Source organism: Rhipicephalus microplus, chromosome 5 (assembly GCF_043290135.1).
Source record: "Rhipicephalus microplus isolate Deutch F79 chromosome 5, USDA_Rmic, whole genome shotgun sequence".
Taxonomy (NCBI): Eukaryota; Metazoa; Arthropoda; class Arachnida; order Ixodida; family Ixodidae; genus Rhipicephalus; species Rhipicephalus microplus.
In genome coordinates this window covers 37,641,207-37,653,097 of record NC_134704.1, presented here as the reverse complement: position 1 = coordinate 37,653,097, position 11,891 = coordinate 37,641,207, and the positions used below count along the sequence as shown (strand labels likewise).

Here is an 11,891-nt window from a genome sequence, read left to right as displayed (position 1 = left end):
GACTGCTATCGCCCGATTGACGTTTTCCCTCGCGTCGAGGGAAAACTGACAAGAAAGTCACGCAGTGGATCAGGGTAGAGTAAAAAGGGAGGGGGTAAGTGGTGAGAAAGACCTCAATAACGACTGTGCAGCAAAAAAAAAAAAAGCATGCCACCTGCATCTTCCCACGGAAGAAACTCGAGTAAATACGTCGCAGAGTGGTAGAGGTATCGCGGAAATGAGGCGTAATTCGGTATGGTTTGGGAATACTTAATTGTTATCTCGTCTTTATTACTCTTATTCATTGAATGAAGGAGAAGCGTTGCCTTGAACGTCAAGCGAGAGCCAATTAAAGACGCCATTGAATGAATTCCGAAAGCGCAATCCAGTGCTTACATAAACGGTTGGGCAGCGCGAGCAGTTGTTTTTTTTCTCTCTCTCTCTCTTTTTTTTACTAGCAGATGGTGCCTGCGTCGGCCTTGGTACGCGAGAAAGAGGGAGCGACAGTTTTGCGCGTGTATTCCCGTCCTGGGCCCACACAAGGCGCGAGCATGCGCAGTGGGGTTGTGAACGGTGCCGAAGAGCGAACTGTGCGAGTACAAAATGCTCCGCATTCAAAAAATGCTCAAGAGACCGGTGGCCGGAGCCGCAAGATTGCAACACTCGGCGCGGTTGGTCACAAGCACGCCGATAGCGAGATTGCCAAGCACATTCCATTTTCTAAAGCAGGGGTGGTCGGCGGAAAGCAGCCCGTCTTGTTGTTGGCCCGTCCGAAAGGCCATATATATATAAAAAAACGCTTCTTTGTTGCTTATCGGTAGATGTGACTAAGCACATCTTTTTTTTTTTTTTTTGCGCTGAAGCGGCGTGCAACCGTATCTTTATCGCCGTTGCCCCGAAAACCTGTTTGTTCCCGTCCTTTCAGCCGGCCACCCCTGCTTTGGAAAATGGAATAGCCTTGGCACTCTCGACACCAGCGTGCTCGGGAAAAAACAGCGCCACGTGTCGCAATCTCGTGTTGCCTGTCTTCAGCCACTTGTGCCGATCTTTTTACGGTGCGGCTTTACTTCGGCCATTCTTATGAGAAGGTTTGTCGCCCGGTTCCCTTTCTTTTTTTCACTATCCGTGCGATTGTACGCATCAAGGCGAGAAATACGGCCGCTACAGCAATCCGCTCAAGGCCTGCAGCACTCAAGCGTAAGTGCCTGTTAATTTATTAATAGCTAAAGTTTACCATGCCAAAACCATGGTGTGATTATGAGAGACGCCGTAGTGAGAGACGCTGTAGTGATTATAAGAGACGCCGTAGGGAGAGACGCTGTAGTGATTATGAAAGACGCCGTAGACCATCCGGTGTTCTTTACTGTGCATTTACATCGCACAGTGCACGAGTCTCCACCATTTCGCCTCCACCAAAATGCGACCGCCGCGGCCTAGATCGAATCTACGACTTTCGGTTCAGCAGCCGAGCGTAAGCATCTGTGTTAACGTTACTTTATCCAGATTGTCGGTGTAAGTGCTCGGGCGTTTATCTTTTTAATCTCAGTAGAAGCGTGCCCGTTGAAAGAAGAGCACTTTCTGACAGTGACACGATTGCTGTGCGTTATGTTCTCAGTTATCCCAGTATCTTTGTGCAACAGTGGCAATGTATACCGTTCCCTCTGCCGGGCCGGGTTGTTTCCTACGGTGTAACGTTATAGCTGGAAGATCAACTGCACCCGCTTTGTATAGGCCTAATTGTCAATCTGAAACCGTAGGCGGGTCTAGGATGTAGCGCGTTTTAGGGTAGCGTCTTTAAGTATGTTCGCCCATATGAGAGAAAAATGATGAGGAAAACAGGTAGGCTTTCGGTGGAAGAGCTCAAACTTACGGTTTATCCCATCGCTTTGTTAGGTGCACGTGGTACTACCGAAGCACGTGCCGAACAGTGGAGCTCGTTCATAAAAAAAAAAAAGGCGTGCTTTGGAATGTGCCCTTTTCGTTTTCATGTGCAGCCTTGTCCATTTTGGTAGGAAAGCCAGAGTGAAAGCCTCCGAGATCAAGAGCAGTTTCGCGACTTTGCCGCTATGAGAAGTTGCGCATGTGCGCCCTTCGTGTGGAGGAAAAAGGTGGAATCCGGTCTCGGTCAGTTGTTGCGCGTAGAGGGCAACCATACAGCGACGCATAAGTGGAAAAATTGTTCTTCCAAGATGCCTTGCAAACAAGCTGCTTCGCGTTGCCTTGAGTACCGCTACATGCATATGAGGATCTACATTGTCGTCCTTTGTGAAAGGGAACACGCGAGCGCGTGGCCTGCGTCTTTCAGCGGCTGCCTACAGCACCATCAGTCAACTAAGAAAAAAAAGCACGCCCGCTTTTGGCATCATCTATTCGCAAACAATATAGCAAATCATGGTCAGTGGACAAGTGCTGCTAGATTGCGCTCCCGCTCTGTTCGACCTGTGGGCGATGACGCCAAAAGTGGCCTTGCTTTATTCAGCTCCCGGTTGATGGTGCTGTAACGTAGCCACCGAATAGCGCAAGCCACGCGATCGCATGTTCCCTTTCACATAGGAGGACAGTGTACTTGAAACCTCGGTAAGACGGGGAGGCCCCACTTAGTCTAAAGGCTCAATCACACCTGCCACAAGTATACCTGTCCCACGACTGTTTCCGACAGGTGGTCAAAAAATGACAGATCTTCACACCTGCCGGCGACCTATACGTAGCCAAGGAGAATTCACGCCTGCCCGTATACAGCTTGCATTGCCACTGCCCCATAAAGTATACCTACGTCCTCTTCCTGCGCACGTGATTGGTTCAGAGCCCCGTCGCGGTGGTCTATAGGGGCTAAGATACTCGACTGCTGACCCGCTGGTTGTAGGATCACATCCCGGTTGCATTTTAGATGGAGGCGAAAATGCTGTAGGCCCGTGTGCTCAGATTTGGGTGCACGTTAAAGAACCCCAGGTGGTCGAGATTTCTGGAGCCCTCCACTACGGAGTCTCTAACAATGATATGGTGGTTTTCAGACGTTGAAACTTATGAATCAGTCATTTGTGATTGGTTCAGAGTTTGTCGAGTGCAGTCACCCAGCTGAGAAATCGAGCAGCGAGCGATGCAGCCAAAACGGGTCGCGTTGCGACCAAAGCGGCCATTCGCGAACGATTGCGACTAGTCTGTTTGCGACGTAGTCACGCGACCGTTGATAGTCGCCGGTGTTGAGCGAGCCTCAAGTGGTACGGGGTCGAAACGGCTGCCCGGTAGCTTGAGCGTCTGTACCGCCGCACGCGTTTGTCGCTTTCACGGCTTGACAGCTTCTTGCCCAGCTTCGAACACTTTCGTCAATCCTCGGCCAAGTGAAGCGGTCCGTGACATGTCTCGGTGTCGTTATGACGCCGGGATGGCTTAGCCCGTTCGTGTCCATCAGTAGCGACTGCAAAAGTTCACGGCACACAACTCGTTAGACACCAGGTAGAGCAGCTTCTGCTTGTTTGTACATAACCTATATATGTATAAGTAGGGACGCTTTTTTTCGTCATTATCCCCTTTATATGTGCAGGTTACAATTATAAGACACTTCGAAACAGGTGTAGTATAGAGTTTCGAAGTGTGGTGTGGTGGTTTTTCGTGTCAGCGCATGTGATAGAATGCAGATCTAAAACATTTTGTGGGCATGTGCATATGGACGTGTAATTACCCTCACCCTTTTTGGAACTTCAGTAATACGGGAAGGGGAATATGCGCAGAAAGTATTGCTGTTCGTGCACGATAGTTAAAGATATGGGCAACTACATACGTTAATTTCAATTTTGTGTGTATATATACACACTCCTAGCACCTTCTCTGTTCTGTGCATCATGTCGTAAAGCGAAAAATATATCTGATTTAAGAAATGTCACAAGATCAACCATGTGACACGTTGGGTATGTAACGAGCGTAGTGTCTACGGAGCGCTTCCTGGGTAGTGCATTCAAAATTTACGGCACTGTCGGAAGCTTTTGCATCGGGCTGTTTCGCTCATAGAAAATGCCTTATGCTCACCCACGTGCGCCTCTTCAGTTTATGAACGGCCTGCTTTAAAGATAAAGTATGGCCGTAGTTTTTCGTTATACACTCAACCGAAAACCATCGCTGAAAGTAAGCCTAGTATTCAAGCTCTTGTAAGTGTTGTGATCGCACAGGTTTGCGTTGCCAAGCACAGCTGCTAAAATTAAGTTCTGAATGATAGCATCTATCTGACTCTATTAAGGCCGGACACAGTATATGTCTACGGCAATATATTGAATAATACTTGCTTTTACGTCCACCAGCTGCTCAGTATATGTAAGTAAACATAGTACCTTATTCTGGAACCTTGTTAAAGAAGTCTAAACCCATACGTGTCACTGCTATAATAAGAATTCAGAGGTGCTGCCACTGATTAACCTTTAACGCGGGTGTGTGTTCTTGCGTTTCTTCTTGGACCTCTGCACTTCTGTTTCTTCGTAATAATTGAGCAACCATTTTATATCGTCTCTTCTTTTTACACTCCATTGGGTCAGCCTCTGCATGTACGTGAAGCCCTATCAATGGCAATTACTTTAACCTACACTACAGTGTAACGGACAAAGTATTTTTTTCCTGGGCCATTTGTATATGTTAGCGGGCGGCACTTCCTCGGGATTTTCTCAAGCATGGTCATGGCGAGTATTCACATCGGAACTATTTTTGGTTGCTTCCGCTAAAGCAGAGAACAGGCTTTGAATGTCAAGTTTTATAGTTGTATGTATTTTTTGGTGTTCGCTAAAGAAATGTCTATACTCTATATTTCTTAAAGTTCCTGCGATGTTCACTACGGGATGCTGCAGCTCATGCGATCGTTCAGCCACAATGAGAACGAAGGGTAGTAGACGGCTTTGCCTGCTCTTCACGCTTCCTGCTTTGATCGAACTTTAGTTTTATTTATTTCCGCAATTTGGCTTTTGTTTATTTGGCATAAAATAGCAGTTTGTTGCGAACCTCGCGACCAGATTTGACATGGCGAGCTTAAACGTGCCAAGTCGGCGAATCGCGACGGCTGAAATTCGGTTGAGCTTCGTGAATGGACTTCGTGCTGCGACAAAGTGGCCGGAACTAGATGGCGCAACACAATAGCCCGAAGGACGATGCTTAGGTTAATCCACGTACTACCAGCCATTCACATACTGGCTGAGCCGTGCCTTGCGGCTCCCATAGACTATCACAAGAGAACCATACTCTGTTCTCGTGCGAAACTCTATGCGGCAGTCATGCTGTCTTTGATGAAGCTCAGCTCACTTTAACAAGGGCCAGGATTATCGCACGAAAAGACGAGGCAATAATTCACAGCTACCGAAAATGCATTACAAAAATGCACGTATCGTGACGTACGGTTAAACGTTGGTACACAAAGTGAACTATGAAGATCGGTTTCGCGCAAAACATCACTTAAGTAAGGATTGTGACACTGTGTGAATTCTCTTGATTCATCATAGTATTGTTTATACTCTCTCAGAATGCCACAAAGGAGACAAAAAAAACAGGATGTGCAGATCGACATGAAGTCTGAAAAGAGCGTTGTATGAGTAGAAAAATCTTACAAAAAACGATTTAGATCTGCGCCAACAATCTGCACAACGAAATTAAGAAAAACAGCTGGTCATTAAAATTCCAATAATAAGGTGATCACGTAATTGGGCGTTAGAAACTGAGCAAAAATAAATTGTAAAATAATAAATCTTAATACTAAAGCGGAATAAGTCAATGTGTCTTTAATTGACGCTGGAATTCTGGTGCCTTTTTAACCAAACATGATGGAGACTTTGACGAGATCCTAGAATTTATCGAGGGATTTTAAAAAGGTGGGGCATACATTGCCGACAAGTCCCCAAGTGCTCCGCTTCTGGGCCTTTTTTCCGCTTCTCTGGAATAAACCGCATGAGCCGCGTTCTGTCTTTGTTTCACTGCTGCTCTACGTTAAGGCGACAAATCCCGTCTGCACAACCACTGCGACGTTGTCCCGCATACAGAGCAGCCTCGCTGAATCGATTCGGGCTTTTCATAGAGTGTAGCCGAATCCGACATGCTTTTCGGCTCGTTTCGTCTGCCGAGCTTTCCTTCTTCACTTGTTGATTTAGTTCTGAACATTCGAACTTGGTCGCTTCTCTATTTCAACAAAGATGCTGCTAAAAGCTGGCCGTAATGTCGACCTTGTTGCCAAGCTTCCCCATAATGAACAAATACGTGCCACAGAATTCGGGCAAGTGCCACTGCCGACCGCAGAGCATAGCATCGCCTTGCACAGCGTAGGGTAGTAAGGGGGTTGGAAACGGGAGTTAGTAGTTTGAGGTGGAGAGATGCGATGGTGGGAAGGGGACGAAAATGGAGGAGAGAGAGTAGTGTGGAACAAAAAAATGAAAAAGAGAGGGGAAGAAATGCAGAAACAAAGGGAGATAACATCAATAAAACAAAGAACAAAGGTAGAAAGAGAAAAAAAAATTGTCGAAATAAAATATTTCACGAGATGGAATGTGAACCCGCGTACACCTCTATCCGAAGGCGAGCGTCTTGACCCCTCGACTATTCAAGCACACTAGCAGAGCATGCTACAGCAGGCCTAAATAGCCATGGAACGTCCTAAGAAAGTGTGTAGCCCCGAAGAGGCAGAGGCGCATCTCGAAGGTATAGATAGACACCTCGGTCGACCGGGGGTGTATGAACGCCGACGGGCCCGTGCTTCGATGTGCCAAGGCTTGTGCCACCTAGTGCACACATTGATTTCGTATAGTGAGGAGCGCTTTTTGGGTCCGGGCGTTCGTTGTTACGAAAGACGGCGACGCCAACACGGTCCCGAAGGCGCCACTGCTTCGAACTCCGCCGGGAAGGTCACCAGCCGTTTGGTAGCGTAGGTTTCTCAGCTCGCGACTGCTTCTGCGCAGAGCTGATAGACGAGCGGACGAGACGACGGTGAGTTAAACAAGGTTTATGTACAGCATATATACAGAGGCGTTACAAATTCGGCACTGGGGCCGACAGAGACTCGAAGAGCCGAGCTCTCCTCTCTAACACATAGGTCTGCTCTCAAATGGGTCTGCTGTCAAAGGGGGTCTGCTCTCGACGCGCCGCAGGGCTTCTTTTATATGCACCGGGTCCAACCCAAATGTCCAACCAGAAGCGCCGCTGGTCGTGAGGTCAGAATCCTCCAATGGGGTTGCCGCTGGGCCGCGTCATTCTTTCTCATCGAATCTGGAGAGGCTGCGCTGCAGGTGGCTGCACCCAAGGACGAGTGACGTCGCCAGGCATTGCGTCAGACCCGCCAGACAGGAAGACGCCGGTTGTTTACTCGACGGGCTCGCGGGCTGAGGTGACTCACTGCACGTGCGCGCCAGAAAGGCGCCGTCGCGTGATGACGCCGTTGAGTTGTTGATCGCGTCAGGCGGGCTCGCGTGCTGGCCTTGACACAGATTTCCTTTTTCCGAGGCATGGACGTTCGCTGCGGACTCGCAGGCATAACATCGTGTACCGTCGTCGGTTGGCGTAACGCAGTACGATACGTAAAAATAAAAGAAAAAAATGTGGAAGCAAGCGAGAAAGAGAAAGGAAGAGAAGAAATTGAAAGAAAATAGAAATAAAGAGAGCAAAAAACAACAGAAAATCTGGACATGAGAAAAAGGAGAGGAGGACAGATAGGAAAAAAAAACACTGAAGATAAACAAAATGGCTGCTAGCTTCCCTCGGGCTTGTCATCACTAGTGGGAAGCTGCCTCTTTGCCTTTTTTCTTTCTTTTTAACACCAATATTGTACATGGCTACGTTCCAGCAGATCGCGTCTGCGGACAAAATGATGTTTAGTACAATAGACAACTTAGCATAGTACAACAAAAAATGGTAAAACTACCTTTTCTGTTGTGCAGTTTGAACATCTAATGGCGACTATAGTCACTTACTGCAAACAGCTTCATGGAGCGCGGTTTGCTTATGCAATGACACTGTAAATGTAAAGTCGGCTCTCTTCATATAAACACTCGTAATAAGCAAGCCCCAGCCCGTTCGACTAGGACCGCGTCTCCACTTGAAGCATGAACAGTGCCGCCATAAGTCGGGCAAATATGCAGAACAGAGAATCGCACTTGCGAATTATGAAAAGGGTCCACCACTGATGCCTCTTTCACAAGTGTCGTGAAACTCGGAGGCGGCACTTCTTATTAATCGTTGTGCCCGTTGGTATTGGCTTTACGCAATGAGCCTCACATTCGGTGCGGTGGAATGTCTATTGGCCGACACGTTCGCACCTTATTGACAACCATCACGGCTGCAAACTTATTCCTTCAGCAGAATAAAAAAAAAATGCTTGAACGGACGTAAAGTTTCTACGCAAACAATGAAGAAAAAATTCATAACGGTCAGGTGGGGTGAGTGTTCTTTGGTCAGAAAATTCGATCTTGAGATTTTGCAATCACCTGTCAGAGAATCGCTTCATCTCCCAGAAAATTTATCGCACTCAGGCACTCGCGGTTTCGAAAAATATTTTTGGTCGTTTCCTTTGACACGACGAAACATGTGGGTGTACCCCAACGTCATCTCTGAAGTTTTCTCAAAACAATACTTTTGGAGGTTCTCGTACCTTTTTCTGACGAAAAAAAAAATATAGGGCGTTAGTGAACAAAAATGATAAGTGTTAATTGGTGTCATTAACCAAACTGGAACTGCAGTCAGAAGCGTAAATGCATCTGTACTTTTTCAGTATAAGAAAAAAATTCCCAAGCGGCAATTATCATGCATCGAAATATGTAAAGAAAACAAATCCATATTTTGTTCTACGCTCCGTTTTTGTTTCCGCTTCTTCAAAGAATTTGATTGCTATTTCTGGAGTCCTCCACTACGGTGTCTCTCATAATCATATGGTGGTTATCTGACGTTTAAACCCCACATATCAATAAATTCAAAGCTGTAGTTGGCTATGGTTGGACAAAATTCCAATGACCTGCAGACAGTGCATCTCAATAAAAAGCACACACAAAAACTGAAGAAAAACACTAAACACAATTTAAAACTAAGCTCCAATGCCAACTGCGTCCACCCTTAAAAAAAAACTTTGCATGTTTTGTAGCCGTAACTTTTATTGCCACTGCAATACTGCCAAATTATGAAGCTCACTTTCAAAATTTCATGCCACATTCAGCCAAAGCACGCAGCGTGTGAATCGCAGCATCTTAGCATCTAGAAAAAATTCGCTTCAACCAGGTGTTGCGTATAACTACACGTCATGCAGCGGCAATTTCGATGCCCGTTAGCCCCAACGGACGTCCTCTTCCCGAATATGTAACTGGCACTCCACCTTTAGGGTCTACTTCGCTGATTTAGAAACTCAATTATTACAGCATGCTTGTTAAAAATATACTGCAAAAGAGTGACTATATAGCTGGGCTAGTACTTGGGTATTGCGTTTTAAAAAGAAATATACTTTCTTAGTGCGCAGGGAACGTTTCAGAAGAAAGATAGATAGGAGTGCACTCTGTCCTATCTGTCTTCTTTTTGAAACGTTCCCTGCGCACCAAGAAAGTACATTTCTTTCAAAACAGTTGAAACAAACTGCGGAGGGGCTGAAGCATGTCGGGAAGAGTGTTTTTGCTCCGCCGACATTATACCTGAAGAAAGGTTGAAGCGTACAGTGTTTTGAGAAAGATTTCTTTGTTTAGGCAATAGTTATGCGAAGCCTGAAACCAGACATGTGGGGAAGGGTCATACCACTCCGTTATCGTTGTCGGTAAACTGCGTAGGAATGCAACTTACCCTAAGCTTATAACCTAAGGTCATAACGTGCTCGATTTCAGTTCCCTGCAGCTTGTGCGCCCGCGTGTTTCACCCTAACTGACGCCTTTGGCTATTTGTTGGGCTAACTATCGACTTCTTCATATTTAGCACAATGGCGGTGACTAGTGAGATTCACCCCTATTTTTTTATTTTTTTTAGCGCGCACTCATTTACGATTGACCGTGACTAATGCTGTGTTCCAATACTCACCCTAGATGGCTAAATAGACAGCTAAATGGACGGCGGCCATCTTAACTCCCATTCCAATTCCCACGTAGCCGGCAAAATAGACAGCTCCGAGAAGACCGCATCGTAGACAAATACGATACAGGCCACTTTGCTGTCTAAACAAGACGGCGGCTCAGTGAATCGCTCAGATAGATCAAATCTCGCAGGAATGGTCGTCTGCACACAAACAGACGCTTTCCCAGGCGCTCAATGTGAGTAAAGTTGATTAGTTTTTTATTTCAACACGAAATAAAGCAGAAAATACAACTGTTACGTTTGTTTATTTTAGCTTTTTCTTCTCGACGCGAGGTGGCGCATCGTCGCATAAAAGTCGTCCAGAAGTGTTCCGATCCTCGGACAGCATGGGCTCGGTGCTGTCTTCTAAGCAGTCTGCGTAGACTGTCTACGTACTGTCTAAGAATTGGAACACAGCCTAAATGACACGTCATGGGGTATTGGCTTGTCGACATTAGACGTCCACAAGTCGATACCCCAAAAGTGCTTCACACCTAAAGGTACGCGTATATAGTAAATAAAATCTGGTTTCAAACTTAATAATGCACAGCGTGCCTCGGACATGGAGGCGCATCGATTACGGTGAAACACCTACGCCACCGTTCGCGCTCGGATCATTTTAAAGCACCGCCCGTGATCGAGTAATGGGTTGGCTGTTAAGAAACTGGCACATCTGGTGATAAGCATTAACGATTTTATAGAATGACCCTATGGAGAAAGTGACGAGGTTCCGTTCGTTAAAAAGTCTCATTATGTGCTCCGATTAACTGGACGATAATGCGGGCATTAATTTCTTATTATTGGGCTATTTACAAATACTCCAGGCCTATTACAGGCACACACAGGAGTGGAAACATATTTACAATAGATGAACGTTGCAGTGCTATACATGGTACACAATCAGCCATATAGGGGATACGAACGCATGCAGCAAACGCTGTACGGAAATCACTGGCGATCGAGCTGCAAATGCAGGCAGTATAGTCATACTACACTCCATCAAAAAAAAGTTTTTGCATCCCCGCTAAATCTTCTCTCAAAAACATTTGCTGACAATCAGTTCTGGTAATCCACTCTCTTCGGAAAAGAGTTTTATAAGGCTGTAGTACGAGAAGGAATTGAGGCCAGAGAATACTTATATCTTATTTTCCTGGGGTACAGGTAAAATGTGTTACGCAGATCGTTGGCTCAGTTAAAACTGATTAGTTGTAACTTGTTATAATCTGTTAATGTTACACTGAGGTATAGTCGCTTGATATTACCGAGCGATACAGCCCTTATCGATGCCACAAATTATCAGCACGAGTACATCCAGAAAAGCCCGAGTACATCTCCTTCTCTCTCTCTCCCATATGGATACGATCAGAACACAGATACTTCACGGGACCTGCATAATACCCACGCTGCATAAATACATCATTCTCCAATATTGCATGGAAACGGGTGACGGCTCCGGACAGATCTGATATTGACATAACGTTGCCCCTGTCCTGGGTAAGCCATCAGATAGTTGGAAGAGGGGTGCTTCCTGCTTTTTCATATGGGCATCAGTTATCCATATAGCTTACCAACCCATGAAGAACGCGATGAATCTCACTGTCAAGCCTTTCTTGTTCCAGAATGCAGATAAGGTTCCCGCTTGTCCATGCTACAAATATATCGCAAGAGAGTTGAAAGCGTTCACTATGGTGCATTTGTAATGAGAGCTAGTAAATTATCGAGGAACATTTTATCGGCGTAATTATAGATTATTACCCGTATGTCAAGTTAAAGACATCACTGTGGCACTGTAATAACCACGTGTGGTGAATCTTTTCCATGCCTTCGTGGCGTCATTGTTGTACGTCGTGGTATCCCTGTTCAGTTTCTACTGTTGA

General features: G+C 46.1%; 1 protein-coding gene across 6 annotated transcripts in view; it reads left to right on the top strand.

Annotated features, from left to right (window-relative positions):
* The first annotated feature begins 847 nt into the window (after positions 1-847).
* The window catches only part of LOC142817734 (uncharacterized), a 71,596-nt gene continuing 60,552 nt past the window's right edge, over positions 848-11,891 (top strand). For all 6 annotated transcript variants that reach the window (XR_012895331.1, XR_012895330.1, XR_012895329.1 and 3 more), the window contains exon 1: positions 848-1,176. Coding sequence is in view for 1 of the 6 variants with exons in the window: in XM_075895230.1 (XP_075751345.1) it covers positions 1,060-1,176 (117 nt within the window). In the remaining 5 variants the exon portion in view is untranslated. The remainder of the gene's footprint in view (positions 1,177-11,891) is intronic.